Source organism: Populus euphratica, unplaced genomic scaffold (genome assembly GCF_000495115.2).
Source record: "Populus euphratica unplaced genomic scaffold, PopEup_1.0 scaffold215.1, whole genome shotgun sequence".
Lineage (NCBI taxonomy): Eukaryota > Viridiplantae > Streptophyta > Magnoliopsida > Malpighiales > Salicaceae > Populus > Populus euphratica.
The window spans coordinates 245,850-269,118 of NW_011500098.1; the positions used below are offsets into that span (position 1 = coordinate 245,850).

General features: G+C 33.0%; 3 protein-coding genes across 10 annotated transcripts; 1 reads left to right on the top strand and 2 right to left on the bottom strand.

Moving 5' to 3' along the window:
* Positions 1-2,542: 2,542 nt before the first annotated feature.
* CYP97B3 (cytochrome P450, family 97, subfamily B, polypeptide 3) lies at positions 2,543-8,576 on the bottom strand. Its single transcript, XM_011004074.1, has 14 exons — positions 8,354-8,576; positions 7,643-7,820; positions 7,113-7,220; positions 6,334-6,418; positions 5,191-5,429; positions 4,750-4,923; positions 4,558-4,605; positions 4,360-4,419; positions 4,042-4,128; positions 3,805-3,893; positions 3,542-3,633; positions 3,381-3,442; positions 3,079-3,228; positions 2,543-2,995 (listed from the first exon to the last, which is right to left on the bottom strand). Exons 1-14 carry the CDS (start codon positions 8,512-8,514, stop codon positions 2,771-2,773), a joined length of 1,758 nt encoding a protein of 585 aa, XP_011002376.1. The 5' UTR covers positions 8,515-8,576; the 3' UTR covers positions 2,543-2,770.
* A 4,822-nt stretch (positions 8,577-13,398) lies between these two features.
* LOC105109376 (uncharacterized) lies at positions 13,399-14,505 on the top strand. Its single transcript, XM_011004075.1, has one exon. The coding sequence runs from the start codon at positions 13,553-13,555 to the stop codon at positions 14,300-14,302; it is 750 nt and encodes a 249-aa protein (XP_011002377.1). The 5' UTR covers positions 13,399-13,552; the 3' UTR covers positions 14,303-14,505.
* Positions 14,506-18,222: 3,717 nt separating this feature from the next.
* Positions 18,223-22,650, bottom strand: LOC105109377 (Pentatricopeptide repeat (PPR-like) superfamily protein). Of its 8 annotated transcripts, XM_011004083.1 has the most exons (4): positions 21,033-22,650; positions 20,651-20,736; positions 19,591-19,683; positions 18,223-18,775 (listed from the first exon to the last, which is right to left on the bottom strand). In XM_011004083.1, exon 1 carries the CDS (start codon positions 22,458-22,460, stop codon positions 21,096-21,098), a length of 1,365 nt encoding a protein of 454 aa, XP_011002385.1. In that variant the 5' UTR covers positions 22,461-22,650; the 3' UTR covers positions 18,223-18,775; positions 19,591-19,683; positions 20,651-20,736; positions 21,033-21,095. The 8 variants fall into 8 exon arrangements, with proteins under 8 accessions (XP_011002385.1, XP_011002384.1, XP_011002378.1 ...); XM_011004082.1 differs by lacking the exon at positions 20,651-20,736 and having other exon boundaries at positions 19,591-19,624; positions 20,737-22,650; XM_011004076.1 differs by lacking the exon at positions 20,651-20,736 and having other exon boundaries at positions 20,737-22,650.
* Positions 22,651-23,269: the final 619 nt, after the last annotated feature.

Consider the following 23,269-nt stretch of genomic DNA (forward strand, 5'->3'; position numbering starts at 1 on the left):
GTAAAAAACAATGGAAGATTAAGATGGTCTACCGAGTAGCCTTCGCAAGTTGAAAGTTTTGCTCGACGGTGGAAAGTTGCATTTTATGAATATTCAAATTAACATGTTGATTTGGATTAGGTTTTATAATCATGGGTGAAAGGGAATCAATTTTTTTTTATTTTTATAGATAGAATCTTAAAAAATCAAAGAAAACATCAATATTCCCTAACTTATTACTCCATGATAAATAAGCAAACTATTTTATATCATTTTAATGTTTCAAACATTTTTCAATCAGGTTTTTTTGTATATTTATTTTCTCTTCTAATATGCATATTTAATGCAATAAAATGAAGGAAACTTGAGAGAGAAATTTAAGGATATAGTAGGAGTATATAATAATAAAACGTCTAAAACACTAGAAATCTAATTGATATTTTTTTTTTTATGATTATAAATTTAGAATTGACTAATAGAATTACGTTAAAGATTAGAGGAAAGCACAATTTAATCTTTAATCGACATGGCTATTCTCAGTCTCTAAACAAAATAATTTATCTACTGTGATTAAAATATATTTGTGATTTTTATCACTTGTATTCCAAAATAAAAAATTTCAGATTTTTGATCCAACCTCCAGCAAAATAAAACAAATACCATATAACATCTTTTTAGATTAACTGTTTTTCCTGGCATTACATATAGTCCAAACAATTTACATGAATTCTAATCCCATTCTTCAAGGCAACAAGCTACATATTTCTCAATCGAGTCCTCTACCAGTATGTTAATATTTCTTATCTGACGTGCATGCAGCTTTCATGCCATACGAACTACTACTATGTTTCGAAGAGAACTTGACGGATAAACTTTCGAGCTCGGAGATTTGGATTTAATTGAGAAAGATTTCAAATGTTTGACATTGTAGTAATTCTTACAAAATACGTTATTTCAGCCCTTACATAATCAACATTTAAAACATAATTATATAGGAGATGTCTAATGAAAAAAACAGAAGCAATTAATTTCATTAACGAAACATTTATTTTTCTTTATAGCTAGCTGAAAAAAAAGGCAGAAACTATAAGAATATCGATACTCAGAAGAAGCCAAGCAAAAAGAAGAATGACACTTTCTGAGGATCCAAAGGTGATTCTGAAACATGATCATAGAATCGTGAAAGCAAAAGTCATGACAAATATACACCTGATCAAGAGAACAAATAATTCCAGCAGGTGGTCCTTCCATGGATGTATGAACGGTAATCAAAGAGAATCCATGGAGAAGAAAGATTGATGCAGCTTTAACACTCATCCTACTGAATCACAATCAACTGATCTCCATCTACTTTATGCTCCACCATCCATTCAATCTTACCATTTGCTTCCTGTCATTATCGCATATGATAATCATTTTATAGTCATAGTTATAGTTAATCATAAAACATGACTCAAGACTGGATGTCATAGGCTTGCCAAGTCGGTTTAATTCATTTTTATCAAAACCAGTCGCTTGTTTTTTCCGCAAAAACTGATGTAGCTAGAACATGAAGTTTTGGGTTTGGAGTATAATTTAACATAAAATATTTTAATAGCATGAAGGTTTTGCTTTTAATTTATTTTCCTAATTGTTTTTATTTTATTTTATTTTGTGTTGAGATTATGGAAAACTGGTCATTATTTTTGGCTTTCTCCACACAACCTTGCAAGGAAAAAAATGACATGTTTTGAAATCTTAAGAGTGAAGACATATTTCAAATTATGTTACTTTTATTATTATTAATTAAGCCCTACAAGTGTTTGATCTTGCGTCCTAATACTAGGGTTTGGAAAGACATGAGATCAGAGCTTGGGAAAAATACTTGGATCAAGAAAATGCCTACAAGAAAAATCAGAATAAGAGAGATTTTTATTTCTTTTAAGGTCATATTTCATTACAAAATACAAATAAATAAGAGGTGTTTTGGGATGAAAAATCATTAAGACAAATTGATGTTTTTGACAGCGAAAGGTGTTTGGCAATGGACTCGTTTATTTTATATTTTAAAAATGTATGTTTGAAATTTTTTTTGTTTTTTATTTTTTTTATTTTACATTAATTTTTTTATTATTTTTAGATTGTTGTAATATATTAATATTAAAAATAATTTTTTTAAAATTAAAAAATATTATTTTAATATATTAAAAAAATATTTTAAAAAACAACAAACATTAAAAGATTTATATTATATTTGAAAACCATGATTGAAACCACGATTTCTCAAAAACTAAATTTTTTTTTGCAACAAACACTAAAAGATTTATATTGTATTTGAAAACCATGATTGAAACTACGATTTCTCAAAAACTAAATTTTTTTTTACTTAAAATTATTTTTTTGTTTTTAAATTGTTTTAATATTATGATATCAAAATTATATTTTTAAAAAATAAAAAATATTATTTTAATATATTTTTAAATAAAAAAAAGCCACTGCAATTCTAAATCTCAAACAATAATACCCAAAACCATGTTCGAAGAAGAAAAAAACACAATCTTAGTTACGATCAGATGTAGAAATTAAATAACTCTATTTTCAGAAAATGGAATTCAAGATTTTTCTTTAATCAATGCATAAAAATATCAGTCCATAGCTTGTCAGCATCGAGCTTGAACTATACACTTGATATCGGATACATGAGGCTTTCTCTTCATACCCCGGGCTGAAGCCAAGTGAAAGCAACCACGGCTGCCATTGTTCATGTTTCTATTCAAGGACACCCTCTAGGGATACTGTTGCTAATGGCATGTTAATGGACATCAGATCTTTTCTTCAATCTACACCACAGTCCATTCTTGGTATGGATTGTAGCACCTGTAACTAATTCTACCTCCTCTGGGGAACCTCTTAGCTCGACGTCGAATTTCTGTAACAATAAAGTCAAAGCTGTGGTTGATTCCATGAGCGCAAATTGATCCCCGACGCATTTTCTTGGGCCTCCTCCAAAGGGTAAGAAGGCAAAATCTGATATAACCTGACAATGGCAAACATAAAATATGTCAGGAAAGGCAAAGTTGTATATTATGTTCGGAAACCAGAAAAAAGTTGAAAACAGACCTCATTTGGATATAGAGCTCCTGGGCTTCGAGATGGATCGAAGCCACTCCATCCTTCAATCCCATCACTATTTCTTGTCACTAAGAACCTTTCTGGTTCAAATTCGTTAGGATTGTCCCAAAAATATGGAGATCTATGGAGATTATAGACCTAAATGAACAAGTTCGTACCAGTAAACTTACATAGAGCATGCTAAAGTAGAAGGAAGTAAAATACTGAAGTTTCACAGTGCAATGAATTCTAAAGCTTTCTAAAATGACAAAGGAACCAAAACAGAAGGCAATAGAAATGCTTCAACTTACCGATACAAAGATATCAGTCCCAGCACGAATTGCATAACCGTCTTTGTCTCCTTTGTATCCTCCTGTGCAATTTAAGTCTCTTGCTTAATTCAAATGTCGCACATTAATTTTCAGGAATCAGTTTGGCTGCTATTTATCCTATGGTTACCAGTGAGAAATACCTGGCAAAACATCTGGTTTGAGGGAGCGTCTAATCAGCAATGGTGGCTGAGGATACAAACGAAGAGACTCCACCACAATAAGTCGAATGTACCTGAAAGCATGGAAGAAAAATTATTGCGAAAAAATTATGTGTATATTCGTTTGATATGAATGTCTATTAATTTTTAAAAACTATACAGGAAAATGCACAACCTGGTTTTTGTAACACAGCCACCAGTGAATATAAACACGTTTTCATGAGCATGTATGAAGGAAGACTCACTTCAACTGTTTAATCAACTCGAAAGTCAGCCTCCCCTGACCCAGCACTTGATCAATCTCTGCTTGAGCTTTCTTCATTTTGGAGGGATTCTGCAATTTCAGAAATAGTGTAAATCAGACAGACAGCAGCTTGTAGTGGATGAAAGAAATTATGAAGCAAAAGCCATAAGAGATAAGGCATTACTTCACTGAAACAATAACAAGACCCTGCACAAAATTTCTTAGGGAAGAGTCATACCTGTGCAAGAAGGAAAACAGCCCAAGTAAGCACTGCAGCTGTTGTTTCATGCCCCGCGATGAGCATTGTCATGAGGTCATCTCTTAGCTGTAAGAAAGAAAACAAACAAAAGTTGGTAAACCATGGATAGTTGTATGAATTTCATGACTACGTCACATTGTGTACACATGCACAAAAGGGGATACAATCCCAAAACTGGCCGTCTACAATAGATCATAAATGCAGAAAACAATTTGGATTCATGAGGATGTGAACGATATAGATATCCCAATCAAATTAATTTTGTGGTTATCAACATCAGAACAAGAAAATATTCACCTGACGGTCATCAACATCAGCTCCCCGCATATCAACTAGAAATCGTAGAAGACTTGCATCCTGCAAACATTACAATTACAATGCAGGACTCAGAATTTTTTTTTCCTTCAAAATTTGGCAAGATAACTACCCATCTTTCTTTAAATCAAATAAATGCAACTAGCATCTGTTTGATACAACTCTGTAGAATATGCCCACCTTCAGATTTGAGTAGTCCCTTTGCTGCAGTTTCTCAACATCCGTTTCCTACCAAACAAGGCAACAAAGATCAAGATAGAAGCCCAATATTTTTCTCTATATTGTTTTAGCTCATCCTAAAGCCCACAAGCAACCAGCACAAATCATATTAATCTTCATCTTTATTTATCATGCAGTTGGATTGTTTCTTACCTGTCTGGTCTCTTTTGCATTTTGTATGAGTCCATCAAGGCACTCATTGATAACTTTGAGATCTTTCTGAAACTTCCTTTGTCTGGGGACTAACCACCTTGCTAGAGGAAATTTCCAGTAAGGAACGTAGAAAGTGGATCTATGCTCAGCTTCAAAAAGAGCACCATACACTGCCTGTGATAAGTTTTAAAAGGGTTAATCATAAAAGTTCAGCATCCAATGTCGCTGACATCAATACAAAATCATTACATTGCTAGTGGAAAAAATCATGATAAACTATAGCCAATTTAAAAATTATAACTTCAATACTTCAGTTGAAATAAGTCAATGAAACTATCTTAAAACTAATTTTTTTGTCACCAGATCAACACTGGCACAACAAACACATATATAAAAGATAGCAGGTTGAAAATGCATCATTATGATAATATTTTCACCAACCTTAATCACGGGTGATTCCTTTGTAACTGAACCAAAGTCATAGTTGAAGACACCAAGGCCAATAATATCAAGAGCTAAACTTGAAAACTCTGCTTCAAGATCCAACTCAACTGTCTTCTTGCCATGCAAGTCCTCTCCTTCAAGAAGTTCCTCAATTTTCAATATTGATCTTTCTGAACATTGAGTGAATACCTTGAGCATAGCTTCCAAGTACAAGGCATGAAACCCAGGAGCAATTACTAAATAAGCAAAAGAAGAAGCTTGAATTAGAAATACTTATACTGACTTCATTATGAAACTCATTAAAGGCGGTTGCAGCTCAAAATAAACATTTTCCAATTAACTTCAGCAATTAAGCCAAATTGACAAGTTTTTGGAGTTCAAGGACTAAATTCAACATTTCAGGTGACAAGGACTAACAAGAATGAATACAAGCCACAATCTGTTCTCATTATTTAGGAAAAACTGAGGCAATAATGGAAGTTATGGCAGAACTGGCACAGCAACAGTCCTAATTATTTACAAGAAACTGGGGCAATAATGGAAGTTACAGGCTTGATTTAATTTTATTTGTTATTTTAATGGAGATGAGCCAAATTCTATTCTCAAAATATATGTTATTTTAAGTATGATGTCTTTTGATCCAATTTTTACTTTAACTAAATGTCTGAGAATCTGCCTTTGTTTGATTGAGGTTGTTGTCGACTCCTCACATATTGAGTTTTAGGAACAATAAAGAATCTTCCATTTCTTTGAAAGAAGGGTGATATTTATAGTGTAACAAAAGCGAAATTAGATCATGAATAGCCAAGAAATACCAATCAACTAAAATTTAGTCCAAGAGACCAATTTTAGGCAGTGCATTGGACATCAGGATTCTAGCTGACACCATTGTTCTTTTACTATTATTGTTCTTCCCACTAAAAAAACCAACATCATTGCTGAAGAACAACTTGGCACAATATATCTGATTATCAGGTCAACACAACAATTCCACTAAATTAACACATGACTTACCAGAGGCAAAACTGGAATTGACTAACAATTATCACAAAGACTAACTAACAAGAGCTCAAAATCTGTATGGGACTCAATGACTAGCAGAGGTAAACAGTCCAAATACAAGAGTGACAACTTGCTCACCTTTTCTCCTTAGCTTCCATGTGTCCAAGTCAGCAGGTATAAGTCCTTTTCCCATTATTGGTTCTAGGATATCGGCGAGAACTCCCTAATTAAAACATTAAAGTCTCAAAAACAAACAATAAACAAAAAGTAATCAAGTGCTAGAACGTGATTTAATAACAAGATTGAAAAATCCAAAATGACAAAAGCATTGTTGAGGCCTGACTATAGGTAGACAAATGCACCATCACTCTCCCCAAAGATTCGTGGAAAAAAACATTTCCAGATCTTTTTTTTTTTTTGGATTAGCACTAGGTATCCAAGCCGAGACCTGACTAATCCCAGGGGTGCACAGGCCCCTGGCAAGGAGTTTCTCATAAGTACACCACGGTTAGTTCATGGGTTTTGCCCAAGTCCGATGGCCCCATGGAATTGTTTGCACTTGGCAAGAGTCGAACTTGGGATCTCGGACAGAAGCACACTGCCAAGTCCCAGCTCTTCTCCACTAGGCGAACCCCATGAGGTTCATTTCCAGATCATATCACATACCAGCTACTTTAGAAGCACCAATTTTCTTTCAAACCTCTATATGTACCCAAAGGCATACAAATCTCATCATTTAAGTTTCCAATGTTATAATGGATTTCTTTTCTTGGTCATATATCTCACCGATGGATTCATGTCTCAATTGAAATTTTTTCATGCATGACATTTGTCACTGTAAATTCAAAAGGATGCAAGAAAACTAAAATAATTTACAGGAAAGGGTCTCTTCCAGCCAGCAAAATATAAAACGATACCTTGTCATAAGAAAATGCGTTTTCTCGAAGAATATGTCTTGCTACAATGGGGTCTGATACAACAACAAAAGCTTTTGGCCCAAAGGCAAGTTTATACACAGATCCATGCTGCAACATGAATTAGAATAATAAGTTAGGACATCAGTTATGAATAAGCAACGCATGACCAAAGACAAAAAATCCTGAACATGTGCTGTTGTCTCATTGAACAATGCAGTCATTGTGCGGCTACAAGTATTACCAGAAGCCCAATAACAGAAACATCAGAAAAGATCAAAATTCTTTTTCCTTGGCTAATTAAAGAATTAATATTCAAATTGAAGAACCATCCACAAATAGGCTCATGAAATGGAAAGTAGTCGAGAACCTCTATGAACCAATCATATAGTGAGAAACAAGTATTACCAGCAGCCACTAACAGAACATGAGAAAAGATCACAATTATTTTTTTCTTGGCTCATTAAAGGATCAATATTCAAATTGAAGAATCATCCACAGACAATCTCATGAAACGGAAAGTAGCTCAGTACCTCTATGAACCAATCATACAGTGAGAAGAAGAGGGGACGACTGAACAAATCAGATACTGCACCTTCAGCTATAGGCATTGACCCTAGGTTTCCCCCACTTAACAAATTGGTAAGCAGGTTGCTAGCTTTGTCCAAAGGGTTCCTGGTTTTCGGCTCTTCAGTGCTAGTCGACTGGCATCTATATTACAATAACACGCAACAAATTCACCATGACACAATCAGTCTAATAAATTACTTTGATACAACAAAAAGAAGAAAAACATGAATTCAGCTGGCTAATGCTTCTAAAATTTGAAAAATCAAAATATCCAATTTCATACATATTTTTTTAAATAGGTCCCATTTCCATTCTCCTTATAATCTACAGAAGTCTCTCAAATAACAACAAAGCCAAGCAATGAAAAAGATGAAAGTTTGATTCAGACATGCCTGCTTCAAACTTCAGACATAAAGAAAATTAAAAGAAACAGTGGAAAAGCTAAAGCTTCAAGAGAATACAAAACCTAAAACTTGACAGACAACTCACTGTTTTACCATGGAATTTGCTAGACAGAGAATGGAAAGTTCAAGTCTTTCTTTCAATCCCTCTTGTAATCTGCCTCAAATTTCTAAACTCAGTCACCACTTCCCACAAATACCTCAGTATCCAATCGATCTTTGATAAACTTAACACGCACAACACAAAATACTGAATGGAAATAAGAGAAATACCTGATAAGAGGAGACCCTTTAGTCTTGGAGCTGAGAAAATGATACTTATGAGGGAATCTTGAGGTGCCCACAGCTCCATAATCATTTCTCTGCAAGTAATTGCCATTGCTGGTAGTGAAGGGGAGCTGTAAGGGAGAAGTGGAAGTTGCTGTTAAAGACATTGTATTTATTTTTTTGAGTGCTGTGAGGGCACTGACACTAGCTGATACCTTGTCAGGATAACTAATACTATACACAATAAAAAAGGTGGTGTGGTGACCACATGAGCTTTGCCTTGACCTAACAAGGTGAGCAATGCCATTGAATTTAAAATCATTGAAGAGACTTGGAATATTTTTTATACATATAGAAATATGAGAGGATTCAAATTGTATTAAGAAAAAAAATGTAAAAATCAAATGCATCATTAATTGACTTATTATTATATAAAAGAGAAGAAAAATGAATTTTTGTCCTCCATGATCATAAGATGATATTTAAAAAAATAATAAGAGTTATATTACCATAAGAACTATTAAGCATTAATAACTCTCACTCTTATAAATATATTCGGTAAGATTAACAAAAAAAAACAATAATCAATTCTAAAAAAATTTATTTATCTAAATGAGCTAAATTTAGACATTGAATAACAAGCATGATTAATTAATAATAATAATAATTTAACAATAATATATCATAAATAAATTTACAAAAATTCATTTAAAAATACAAAAAATCACTTAAATACTATATTAAAGACAAATCTATTTTATTTTAAGCATTTTATACGTGTGAAGTGTTTTTTTACTACTTCATTGTTCAATGCTAAACTCCAATTTTTTTTTTTTAGAATTGATGTTACCAAATATATTTACAAGAGAGTGAGAGTTATCAATGTTTAGTAGTTATTATCACAATATAACTCTTTTATTTTTTTATGTATTATCTTGTAGATGACCAAAATTTATTTGTTTTATATAACAATAAAGTCAATTAACGTTGCATTTTTATTGACCAATAAAATGGCTTATTGGTTGGTACGACGTGGTGCCAAATTCTCTACATGTCTGTGATTGGAGAGGAAATTAAGGTGACAGGTCTTATGTGACGAGCATATTTTTTCTTATTGGTGTTTACATGGGCTGTTAGGCGTAGTTGATAAAAAACGGAGCCTGACCTGCAAAGTTTGGGTGTGCTGGACAGGAAATTATGTCGGGGGGGTTGGGGGCGGCGTGGTTGCTAAGCCAGGCGACCCGTCGAGGCCACTGGTTGCTTAAATACTGATGTGATGTGAAGGTAGATGGAGGGGACCAAGCCCCTCGCGGCTCGCTATACAGCAAGTAGACTCAATAAAAAAACTTATTTTTATACTTCATAAACACTAACACTGACATATACTACTTGAATACTGAGGGTTTTGATTCTTTAATATTGAGTTTAATATTATTAATTTATTTTATATGAGATTTTTCAAAAAATCCGTACACCATTCTTTAGAAGTGGAAGTTTTTGAAGATAATATATAATATATAGAAGCAAGTTGTCTTTTAATGTGACGAGTCAAGGAGTAAATGATTTTTCTGAAACACTTCTCTTCCCTTTCGGCATGAAGCAACTTTCTGCATTGATCTTTCTTTAAAGAAGACGAAAGAATTACATTTTATTTTATAGCCCACATGCATGCGCTCTATTCCCTTACAAAACTCCATTATTCGATTGGACGGGCTCTCCGGAATACATATTAATTAATTCATCCTGTTTTTGTTCTTCGCCAAACCCTAAGTTAATAGTCTAAAACTATCCTACTATTGATCTTACATTATAAATAAACTTATGTGGGTTCAAAGCTCCATAAATAGTCTTGCATCCTCCCATGGCAACAGATCTTCTCTTCTTCTTCCTTTTTAAGTCTTACTCTGCTAATACACTCAACACATGCAGCCAGCCTCGTATATATATAAGATTCTTTTTCTTCACCACTAATGCTGACTTAAACATGATCAAATAATCCCCTTGAATCTTAAAAACAAAAACAAAAAACTTGCTTTCTAGGTGTTCTAGATACTCAAGTCCATCATTCTACGCCTCTCAAATCATCACAATGAGAAACAAATTGAGAAGAACATAATCTCTCTGTAAGGTTTTTACCAACCCATCAATATATGTGCGTGTGTGTAGTTGACAAGCTCCATCAGAGAAGAAAACTCAAATTAAAGCGTATCTAACCCCAGGAAGAATTCTCCAACTGCCCCTCTTTTTGGTTGACGAAGGAAGAAGACAATGGGTTCGTTAATTTGCTATGTTGAAAGAGAGACGATAATTTTGTAGTCTTCTTTATTTCCATCCCATCAAATTAATTTCTTGTACGAACTTGAGTAGATGAAATATAGATATATAGCTGAGATCATATCTACCCCTTTCAAATAAAATAAAAAGGAAGAAAAAAATATCATATTCAAAGGCATGCTAATTAACAGGTTCATGTCAGTCTAATAAAATAAAAAAAAGAAAAGAAAGAAGAAAATAAATAAATCTGCCTCTAAGTCATAATTAACACATAATTTATTAAATAAAAAACTCATCCATCAGCTCCTATGTTATACATAATAGAATCTCGGCTCATGTACGTTTTTACACTGCAGGTTGGATAAAAACAAATTAATATAAAAAAAAAGCATATCAAGGTATTATTAACATATTTTTAATAGAAAAAATCATAAATTTAAAATTCAATATTTATTCAACAATACTTTTAAAATATTTAAATAATGATATATATATATATTGAAAACGTTGAATCATAAGGTTTTATTTGTTCGCAGGAAAATTACTTTTCTTTTAAAAGTGAATTTCAGAAAAAAAATATTTTTAAGAAAAGTGAATTATTTTTTTATATTTGGTAATGTTATGAAAAATAAATTAAAAAATAATTATTAATATTTTATTTTTCTCAAGTTTATTAAAATAATGAGGAACAAATCTTACAAATGAAAAAGTTGAATGAGAATGAAATTGAAAAAAACTATAATTTTATAAATTATCTCAAATAAAATAAATAATAATCAAAATAATAAAGATCAAATCTAATATTTTTTTGATAAATAAAGATGAAGAAATTAAAATAATAATAATTTACATTTCATAAAGTATTTCAAATAAAATAAGTAACGATCAAAAGAATAAGGACCAAATTTGATAAATAAAGAATTTTAATAAAAAATAATAGGAGAAAAGCAAATAACAATTATAAAATGAGGACCGAAGTTAATATAAAAATTATATTTTAAGAAATTAAATTGAAAAATAAATATTCAAAACAAACTACATATAGAAATCAAAAGTTTTAAGGATCAAATTTGATATAATCAGCAAGTAAATAATGACATTTTTAAATTTTTTACAACTTTCAAAAAGTGTTTTCCACCTAAATTTTTTAGAAAAACACTTTCCTGAAAACCAAGCCAAATTTTTCTTTGACTGAAAAGTGTTTTTGTTGACTAACTTTCCTAATGACAAATAAATACAAGAAAGTTTGGAAAGTGATTTCCTAGGAACTATTTTCTGGAAAATAAACATAACCATAAAGGAAAATACTTTCCTGAAAACCAAGTCAATTTTTTTTTTGACTGAAAAGTATTTTCCGTTAACCAACTTTCTTAATAGCAAAAAAACACGGGAAAGTTTGGAAAGTAGTTTCCTGAAAACTACTTTCCGGAAAACAAACATAGTCTTAGTTAACTTTTATTCCATAGAAAAACAAATGAAAAAACAACTGTGTAATTTTTAAGAAAATAAAAATAGAATAAATTTTTATTTTAGTTATTATAAAGGTGTGGTGTTTCAAAGTGTGATAAAAATTATTTTTTTTATTTTTTTTAAAATATATTAAAATAATATTTTTTTAAAAAATTATTTTTGATATCAAGACATCAAAACAATATAGAAATACTAAAAAATATTCATTTATAGCAAAATAAATTAAATTTTAATGAAAAACAGGTTTATTCTCAGTAAAAAACATCCCATGACACAAAATTATTTATAAAAAAAACTTGATGCATCTATTCTCTTAGGTGATATAGCTGTTGGCTGTATAAACCATTATTGACTTGAGAAAGCATGTGCATCCAATCGGCAACATCTCTACTAATTAAGGGCAGGAGATATGTTAGACCCGTTGGCCTCTTTGTAAAATTCAAAGGCGAAAATTCTAACCTGTCAATTTTAGGGGACGCATAGGAGATGTTCTACAATGCCCATTTCACACTTCATTTAATTTAAGTTTGATTTTTGTTTTGGAGGATGTTTTTGTGTTTAAGACGGGAGACATATAAGATAACTTAGGAATTATCTAATACAAGTGAAGGTTGGGAACTGAGAACCGAGTATAATAAAAATTATTAGAGGAGAATATAAAATTATTTTTAAAATTTTATTTATTAATACAAGTTTTTGATTTGAAATAGTGTTTGTTGATAGGGAAATCTCCTCCACCCATGAGAGTGCTGTGTATGGAAAAACTTAAAGAATGTTTTTTTGAATTAGTTCTCTCTTTAATTTAATTGCACAAAATCGATCTATAACTAATGAATTAGGACCAATTAATTCTTATAAATAATCATTGAGAGAGGGAAGTTAATCTCAACTATTGTAGTAATTAACAGTGAAGGCAGACAATAATATTTATCAAGTTGGAATTACGAAGGAACATGGCTGTTTCCCCTCTGACCATAAAAGCAAAATTTGCTTCTTTGAAGACTCCAACTCATCACACCCATTGTCACCTACCGCACGCAAAGTCTTCAGCCTTCGTGGCCACCTTGAAGAGATGATGTCATCATCTTGATAGAACCCTAAGAATGTTGCTTCGAGGAACCATGCAACCCCGAAAGTATCAGGTCATTCATGCCCTTGTAATTAAAGCATGGAGATTTTCTAGAAAGCTGCCAAAACTCACGTGCCACATCAATCTGGGAATATCCTCTTAGCAAGAATGAATGGCCGAGATCTCTCCTTCAGTCTTTCTTTGACCATGCTGAACCTCCATAAATACCATAGGCTCAAGCTCATTTTCTTCCATTTCAAACTTTGCCAAGGAAAACAAACACGCATATTCATAGTTTATATGTGTGTCGCTGTACCCTCCAATTAAACATACATATAATATAGTTTGTAGGTCTGTATGCTTGAGCGTTTTCTTGTGCTTTAGCTGGGGTCATGAGCGGAATCATGTCCGATAATCCTACCGATTGGTCCCAGTTCTATCAACAAAACCTTTCTAACCAGGTCTTACCCCCTATTCGACCCATGTTCAGGGATCGAGTCGCGGATTCCACTACTGTCACCACCACCACCATCAATACGTCTAGTGTCCCGAACCCCATGGGTTCGAGCAATTCCAGCTCAAGTGCTGGTAGTCATTTGAGTCCCGAAGGTCGTGTCGCCAAGCCTATTCGTAAGAGGTCTAGGGCTTCAAGAAGAACCCCTACAACATTACTCAACACAGACACCGCAAATTTCCGAGCCATGGTGCAACAATTCACTGGCGGTCCTAGTGCACCATTTGCATCAGGGTCACAAATTAATGCAACAAATTTTGGTTTTGCATTAGGTGCTTATCGTCAAGCTCATCATGTTAATCAACCTAGTCCAGCCATGATGCCTCCTGCAGGGTATAATTTGCAGTATCAGCAGCAGCAGCAGCAATTTCAGCAGCAAGGCCAGCATCCATCATCATACATGTTTTCATTGAGCAACAGTAATATTGGCACTAGCACCACCACCACCACCCCTGGTGATATGTTTTTCCAGAGACTTGGAAACCCTAGACCTACTACGAGTATGGAAGTTTCTGATCATGGGTTTGGCACAACAGAAGGAGCTGTCATTTCTTCCCTGGTGGCTCCTCCTTCTAGGCCTCCACCTTCCAGCTCCAATGAGAATAAAAGCAATACTTTCTTATTCTGAGAGGGACATAAAGATAAAAGTTAGGCACTGACTTGTCATGTGAGACAACCATTGACCAACGTAAATACCATGTTACTAGCTCACACTTTAATTATAGCAATATTACCTTTTATTTCCTTTCATATTTGTTTTTTCATCTTTTCTAGGTTCTAAAATGTGGCAATTATTATTCTATCCAAGGCCGCCACGTGCTTTGTTTCTAAGCTTTTTTTTTCTTTCTTTTTTTATAATTTTTGTTGTTTTCTTCAACCAGGGAGAATATGCTGTTAATTAATTATGTTTTTTTTTTCAATGCATGCATCAAGCTGTTTGTTTTCAAAAACTATGGGCCAAGTATGATACAAGGAAAGAAACATGCCTCTTTTATTGTCATTTGCTCTACGTTCACACGCAAGCTCCCCCCACCCCAAAAAAAAAAGAAAAAAGAAATTATAACACTTAATTACTATCTTAAGATTAAAAAAATAAAAATAGTGATAATCACTAAAAGGGATATATCTTCATGTATTTTCTGTTTTAAAAGAACTGGAATTTACCTCAATTCCAAAGATAATTTTATTTATTTATTTTTATAATCTTTTTAATTAAATATATTTTTTATATATTTATTAGTGAAAATTAGCTCGACACAACTCCAGCTAATGAACATGTGAACCTGTATACTTAAGACCATTAAAGGTTGAATAGAAAAAGAAAAAGAAAAGTTGTATGTTTATAATTTTAGAAGGGCTGCTTGTTCATTAATTTAAATACATGGAGTAGAGTACGTGTCAGATCTTTGTCTTGTGTGCACCTTCTTTGAAACAAAATCTGATATCGCAGGTTTAAAGGGTTCCTTGGTGGTCTTGTTCTTGCCTGCTCTGAATTTTTTGTTTTAGTGTGGCACGCGATCCTATTCTTTTACTTGTTAAGGTTTCGAAGATCTCTGGAGAAGTTATTATTTTTAACTAAGAAGAGGAAAGATAAAAAAAACATTTATTTTAATTAAAATCTAGATCAAGGTGGAAATCTACTTGGTAATTCAATCTAGTATGACATTAAATATGTATATTTTAATTGTTATTTTTTATTTTGTTGATCATTTTATTTTATAAATCTGCTAAACTTAAGCTGTAAACAATTTTTTTTTTAATGTTTTTTCTACCTGATCTTGGCACCTTTTAATGTAATATTATACCTTTTTAAAAAACAAAACATAGAGTACGTGATCAAAATCTATTTAGAAAGTGGTTTCAAAATCTTTGTGCCATAGTGGGCGTGCATGTGCGTGCAAGATGCAGCCATTAATGGCTATTAAATAAGAAAACAGCCTTTCGCATAATTCGAAAATCCTCCGCTACTCTTTTTTTTTGGTCTCTTGTATCTAGTTTATCACCACGAGTTGTACTCTTGGTGAATGGTAATTTTATCAAAAATAATATTTGTAATATATCTTTTCATTTTTTGCTGATCAGTACTGAGACTCATTGTAATTTCCAACCTTTAAACAAATGAGACTTTCTGAAAATTAATGATTTATATAGGGAAACATCAATTTTCATCAAAACTAGAAAGAGAGATCCAGGAATATATGTTCATACGAACATGTAACTTTATCTTTATGTCGCAATAAATGTGATAAATACTCTTCCAAATTGTTCAAACAAAGTTTTTGAGGATCACTAGCACATGAAGTTAACTTCACAAAAAGAGATTGATTTGGGTGAGAAATGGGAAGAGGGGCTGAATGTGGGGATCATGGGGTCCAGTGACATGAAAAGGAGAAGACGCACTTTACGAAGTCAAATTTACACCCTAATCCTTGCTAATTTGAATTAACATGGGTGCCTTTTGATTCACTAAGATTACAACAATCCCTATTTGACTAAATGAACATTATTATCTAAACCACCATAGTTTTCAACCTAATTACAATTATTATGTATGTCAATCACATGGATAGATATTGAATTAGAGGGTGACATCAACAGCTTTGTATTATTATTTTAAAACATTGATTGGCCTAATAAGCCGACCTATAATTTGTCTAATCTAAGATTTAGATTAATTCAAATTAAAATAATAATAATTGAGATAATGACTTGATCGATAAGAGTCTGACCAGATTAAAACCCTACTTTTAATCTATTGATTTTTCTTCTTTAAATTTTTTTATGTTGATTTGGATCAACCTCTTGATCGATAACCCGATCTTGCCTCGAATTGGTTTAAAAATCATATTATACATTGTTTACTATAACTGATATCAGAATGCAATGAAATAATCAGTTTTGATGGAACACCATTGGTAAAAGAATGACATAGAGCAGCTCTCATTCCATTTTCAAATTTGTAAGCATTTATTTTAGTCAATACACATGCTCTCATTCTATGTCATCTCATTCGTCATCGATATTAGTGTAATTCATTGAATAAGTTAGGTGTGTTTTATAGTGAATATTTAAATGTTAAACAAGTGCAAAGCTACTCCTCGACAGCCATTCTACAGAGGAAGACAAGTAATTTAAGATGGGAACCAGCCATAGGAAACAAATTTCCTACAATTTTGATGCCTAAAATTGTTTTGTTTTGTGTTTGTCTTTGCTTTCCTTTTTAATCATGGTTTAGGCACCGTATAACAACATATATTTAAATTTATGATGCAACATGGGATTTCAAATTAAAAAAACAAAACAAAATACAGTTGTACCTGCGGTGCAGTCCTATTTCCAAACAAATATTAATGATGTTTTCTCTTATATATTCGATAGTATAGGTGAACTGTACCGCAAATATAACCTGATGAATACCAGTACAAAACATTATAAATTCAATATTAGTTGGTATCACTTTTGACCCTTGTAATTTGAATACTCCTGGAAAGACTAGATTCCTCCATGGAATCTGATCATTTAGCACAATTGAATACTACAGTCACATGGGAGAAAATGATACAAACATTACCATGGCCTCAATCATCAATTGAATTTGACTAATACAATTGACCATTTGAAAGCACCCGAGGCGTCCTTAGATGGACACATTAAGAAGAAATGGATGCTGGCTGGCTGCCTAACAAAAACAAAAAGGCATAAATTAATGTGATCTTATCTTTTATTTTTATTCCTTGACGAATGGAAACCTAAATGTGCTTAAAGTGGAAGGTGAAAATGAACATGTTTGTCTTGGATTGGAGAGTAAATTAAGCGACAAGAGGGGTTACATGGAGTTATGTTTCTCACTTCCATGGCACAAGAACGAAGGGTCCCTTCAACTTTTTTCCTCTCACTACTGGTTAATTACAACTTGGAAGTAACATTCTTGTCTGTCACTTTCAAGAATCTGGGCAGGTAATTAATATGCCTTTTCTGGGTCCATTTGGATTTTGCTTGAATCTTTTGTTTTTTCACGATGAGCTAGAGAGCTAAAATCATTTAAACCACACACAAAAAAAAAAAAACTAAAGCCGTTCTTGGATAGGGGAAACTTCTTTTTTCTTAAAAATAAAAATAAAAATTCAGGTGGATTCATTGTATGAACAAGCAGAGTTTTGTGTGATTCTATTGCAAGTGTTCCTTAAAAGATCTATTTACTTAAAAATATTTTATTTAATAACAAAGGTATCAAAACCCTCTTAAATCCTCAAACAAAATTGTGAAATGGTTATTACAATGAGTCCTCGTATTATTACTGGCTGTTAAAGTGAGTCCCTATACTAATAATTGATTTAATCCACGTGGACAAGCTTGAAATAGAAACGATGTCTCTTGTAATTTTTTTTTTGAAAAAAAAAAAATCATTTTAAAATTATCCAAGAGAAAATAAAAAAAAATCATTTTAAAATTATCCAAGAGACAAATTTATTTTATGTACCCATCTATTCAACCAAACACCTTTATGTTTTTCTATATCTATCTTTTATATTTTTATATTATGAAACATCAACGAACACAATTCTAGTGAACACTTCAGTAGCTTACGCAGGCAACAAGAGTACGCTTGCAAGACTCCCAGAATGTTACAGCTCCTTTTGCATCGATTATGCGAAGAAAATGCAACAAAAACAAAAGGGAACACAAAAAACGAAGGATTTTTAATTATATGGAGGACAATATTATTGTTCACGGTGAAATTACTATGCTACAAAAGAATTCCCGATCAAAGTGACTCGCCTGGAAATTGATTAGTGAGTGAGAAGGGTATGCTGTGGCCACATAACTTCATTGAGTGAGATTTAAATGGTGTCCGGAATACGATGGCTCCAAACAAACAGAGCACAAACAATATTTTCTACTTTATCAACCTGATGTGTTAAAGGAGTGATGGAGTTTGTTGCGGCAGCATTAACCAGTGGTGAAAGGGATTGAAGCTCAACGGTTCAGAGGTCTGATGAGTCATCTAGCTGGGAAACTATGATGGATCAGAAGCAACTTTTCATGCACATAGCATTTCCTCCTTCAAATATTCACAACCTTTTTTCATCAAATATTCTAACTATTCACAACCTTTTTTCATCAAATATTCTACCTGCCATCCAGAAAATAAGTAAACGAGTAAAAATGATGCAAAAGGTCTAAGAGTAGAAATTGGCAAAACTGAAGATAACTTCTTTATTAAGTGTAGATCACGTATTGCATCACCAGCTGAGTGCTCATTCTTGGAATCTTAACCAATATATGTCAAGACAGGAAGGTAGATTTGTACCCCCCCCAAGCACCCTAACAAAGAAAAAAAGAAAAAGAAAGAACAAGGTACAAAATTTGATCATTGGGCTATCCATCATTGAAAGCTAGTCCTTTGTTGTTGGATGACCAGCTAAGACCTCAAAATGTTCTCCCAAAGTCCATTCCAGAAATATTTGATCAGAGGAAGCCCAGAAAAGTGCCAACGGAAACTAAAACCCTTCACGTTTGTGTCTCCGCTCTTTCTCACTGAAGGACATCTCCACTGGCAAACACTCAGTTCTACTGGTTGTACATATTTTGTACCAGATAGCAACATCTGTGGATCCCAGATGGGACCCACAGATACTGATATCTGAACAGAAGGTTGATGTATAAGGAGTCAAGAAAATTTGGCCCATTGCAACTAGGCCTTGGCATTTTCTGATTGCCAGGTAACGTTGATCATAAGATCTGTACGAACAACATCTCAACTTCTCACAGCCCGCCAAGTCTCACAGCCCTGTGAAAATTTTCCCTAGTTATTGCTAGAGGAACAAGATTGTTTGGTGCATAGTTCAAATAATGTGAATGACATGGAATATTGATAAAACAGAAAGACTGCATGTGAAACTTGTGCTGATGTACCTTCATGTCAATAAGTTGAATCAACGTAGCCCATCTGCAAATTGATACACACCATAAATCATATTCAAGTCATGCAAGTATTGGAAGGCAGTCCTGCATCACCAAGCAGCTTGAGATGTTATAAAATTATTCATAGGACGTGAGAAATTAGGAAGATAAACACAAATGCAATCAAGCATTATTCAGTGAATAACCCAGGTACATGATGTCAAAGAAACCAGTAAATTGAGAAGCACAAATGTAAAGGTATCTTTGTATGCAGGGTAGTTTAGTTAGCAAGCAGATTGGCTGATCTAAAATTCCACAAGAGTTCCATCTATGAAAGAGTAGAGCAGTGACAAAGGAGGAAGTTCGTCTTTGAAATTTGAACTACTGCATGGAGATATAAGACTATAGAGGTAATATTAGACAACACTTCTTAGACAGGTCCCAGATAGTAATCTTTCCTTGTTTATCTTCTCTGAGAGTTGTCGTTTCCTGAATCAAGCACTAGATCTATTTTCATCAGAATTTCCCTACGCCTCAACCATATACTCATACAACAATAGGAGTCTTAATTCTTACCACGTGTTTCTTTATTCTTTATATTTGGTACACGACGTGTTTCTTTATTCTTTATATTTGGTACCATTAAAATGAGAAAACCTCGATGATTGTTGCCATTAAATGCAGAGCTGATTCTCTATCAATTTTCATCTTTGTCATGGAAGTTCACTCTAACCATACTTGAATCCTAAAACTTTGAACCCTGTGGTCTGTAACTTCTTAATCCAAAAAAACACCAGCTCACAATGAAAGCACACGGAAAGATTATCAAATGCTACACCAAAAAAATAAAAAAGAAAAAGATACAGCATGCATGTTGAGCATAATTTTGCCACAAGTAATCGTGGATTGTTTAGAGTGTTCTGAAATTTCAGAAATAATTACACTGAATGAGTGTAAAATAACATTCACTTGGGAGCAGTAGATATGCTACAGTTCCTTTAGACTGGTTCCCAACAATATAAGCAAAAAAAAAAAGAAAAAAAGAAGAAGAGGAAGAGTTTTTTCAACTTACAGATAGAGCGTACAATCAAGTTTATCATTAAACTTGAACTCAAAAGAAGTCCAATTACACCATCATTGACATATAAAGAGTTTCACCTGTGAGATCACCGAAAAACTGTCATGTGTTTGTTCTTCTATCATCCATCAATGTTTGCATGGTTGGTACTATGTCCTTTCTTCAGCAAGAGCGGATTAGGCCAAACATGCTCTAGTCAAGAACAATGTTACAATGGTGATATATGAATGATATTCATTTTCATTACCCTGCTTCAATAGACCAATCTGTATCTTTTTACAATAGTTCTTATTAGCCAAAAAAGTGTTCTTGGAGCTCCAAAGATAACTGTGAATGTTTACATTTCTACTTCAACAAAAGTGGCATTTGCATTTACCTTGTAAATGACCAATAAATTGAATAAGTTTCACTAGAAAAATGTTCCAACTGCATAGTGAACCTAAACAACTGCGGAAAGAGCCAATTTGATTTCTGATTTAAGTCTCTTTGCTTCTCTTTGATGACCAGAATGACGAAGACAATCAAAAACCGCACGCTTAGCAGATGGGAGAATTCTTGTGCCACTTCTCACACAAGAGAGCAAGAGCTTTGATGCACAACGGAACCTTCCAACCTTGCAAAGATTGTGAATCAAGGAGGAGTAGGTAAAAGAATCCCTCATATCCATTGAATCAAAGATTTTAAAAGCATAATCAATCCGATCAGCTTTACAACACCTATCAACCATGGTGTTTAAAGCAACCAAGTTTGAATTGAAACCCGCTACATTCATATACTCCATGGCCCCCTCAACATCGCCTTCCTCACACAACCCATTCATCAGAATTGTGTTTGTATACTCATCACGTTCAAAACCTTCCTTTTCCATTTTATCAAGTACTCCATGTGCCATTTCCAACTTACCACCTTTACAATACAAATTAATGAGTGTATTATAAGATGCCATATCAAGACCAATGTCAGTGCTCACCATCTGCTCCATATAATGACTTGCTTCTTCAATCCTACAAGTCTTGACCAAAGCACCAACAACTGTGCAATACGCAAAACCGTCAAAGGTATATCCCTTATCAATCATCTCTTCAAATATCTCAAGCCCTTGTTCAAACCTCCTAGATCTAAAGCAACACCTCATGACTGTAGTATACGTTATAACATTTGGAACAAGTCCAGATGCACCAAGCTCCTTGAGCATCCACCTAGCTGTCTTCAATTTCCAAGCTTTACACAACCCATTAATAAGAATATTATAAGTAACCAATGAAGGAACAAACCCATGTCTCTTTAATTTCCTAAACAACATGAGCGCATTCTCCACAAAACCACACTTGCAAAGCCCATTAAGCATAGTATTATAAGTAGCATGAGAAGGTGATAAATAACAAAGTATAATATCCGTAAATACCCGATATGCGTCATCAGGTCTTTCTAGCTTAAAAAAACAATGCATCAAAGTATTATAACTCCAAATATCAGGTTTTATCCCCAACTCAAGCATTTCTTCAAACAAATCCATACAATTTGACAACAAACAATGCCTCATGGCACCAGCAATCAAAGAATTGTAAGTAACAATATCAGGTTTTATACTGGCTTCTTTCATTCTATCAAGAATTGAATAAGCAGCATCAAAACTAACAAAACGAGAGTAAGCATTGATCAATGTATTGTAAGTAACAACATCAGGCAAAACACCTAATCTTACACCATCAATAATCACAGTTTCTGCTCTTCGTAAATGCTTGGCTTTGCAAAAAGAAGCTATACAAATATTCAAGAACCTAGTCGATGATCTACTGACCATTACTAATTATCCAATGGGGCTCAATTTCACGAAGAGGCAAGATTTGCATACCAATAACAATTGTTGCCTGAAAAGATTCAAACTCTCAAACAAATCTTGCTGCTAAGACAAGGGAGTTTCAAACTTTGATGTAATTCTTGCTGTTCCTTTTGGACAAGGAAGTGTTGGCACTGCACCCAGTAGGCGTTTGTGTTTTTGTCCTGGATTGGTGTTGAAACAAGGGCCAATTCAGTGGAAGATGCAAAGAGCTCTGCAATAAGGTGAGTACTATGGACTAGCCCGGCTTCAAGCTGTAAAGATTTCATGGCTGAGCTTTAGCCCAACAATTTGAAAGATGGGCTTTGATGCTTTAGTCCATTGCACTCTCATTCTCCTTCTTTTTTCAGCCTATAATAACAACTACTTAGTGCTGTACTTCACTGCGGCAAGTTTTATTTTTTCAATAAAAAATTTAGATATTACAAGTATGTTTTTTAAAAAATCCAATAATTCAGATTGTATTTTTAATTAACTAAATATTTTGAATTTATTTGAATCATATAATAAAAAAAAGCAATGATAAAAAATGAATATATATAAAAAATCAATAAGGAAAAAAATAAAATAAAAATACACATTGAATTGAATAATAAAATTAAAAATAATAGAAATTTTATAAAAAATTTAAAAAAATTATAAGAATAATGATCAAATTAAAAACACCAAATTTAAATAACTTGAATATATAGAGTTTTTAAAACAATTTTTAATATAAAAATTATAAATTTCAAGAAAAAAAGACCACAAATCTGTGTAAATAACTAAATAAA

What these genes read in the sequence shown, in the direction of transcription:
- CYP97B3 (XM_011004074.1), bottom strand. Translation starts at nt 8,514, where the DNA reads ATGTCTTTAACAGCAACTTCCACTTCTCCCTTACAGCTCCCCTTCACT. An exon ending in ACGCATTTTCTTATGACAAG is followed by an intron (nt 6,419 to 7,112) that starts GTATCGTTTTAT and finishes TGTTTTAATTAG; the next exon opens with GGAGTTCTCGCCGATATCCT. An exon ending in GGACTGATATCTTTGTATCG is followed by an intron (nt 3,229 to 3,380) that starts GTAAGTTGAAGC and finishes TTGTTCATTTAG; the next exon opens with GTCTATAATCTCCATAGATC.
- LOC105109376 (XM_011004075.1), top strand. Translation starts at nt 13,553, where the DNA reads ATGAGCGGAATCATGTCCGATAATCCTACCGATTGGTCCCAGTTCTAT.
- LOC105109377 (XM_011004083.1), bottom strand. Translation starts at nt 22,460, where the DNA reads ATGGTCAGTAGATCATCGACTAGGTTCTTGAATATTTGTATAGCTTCT.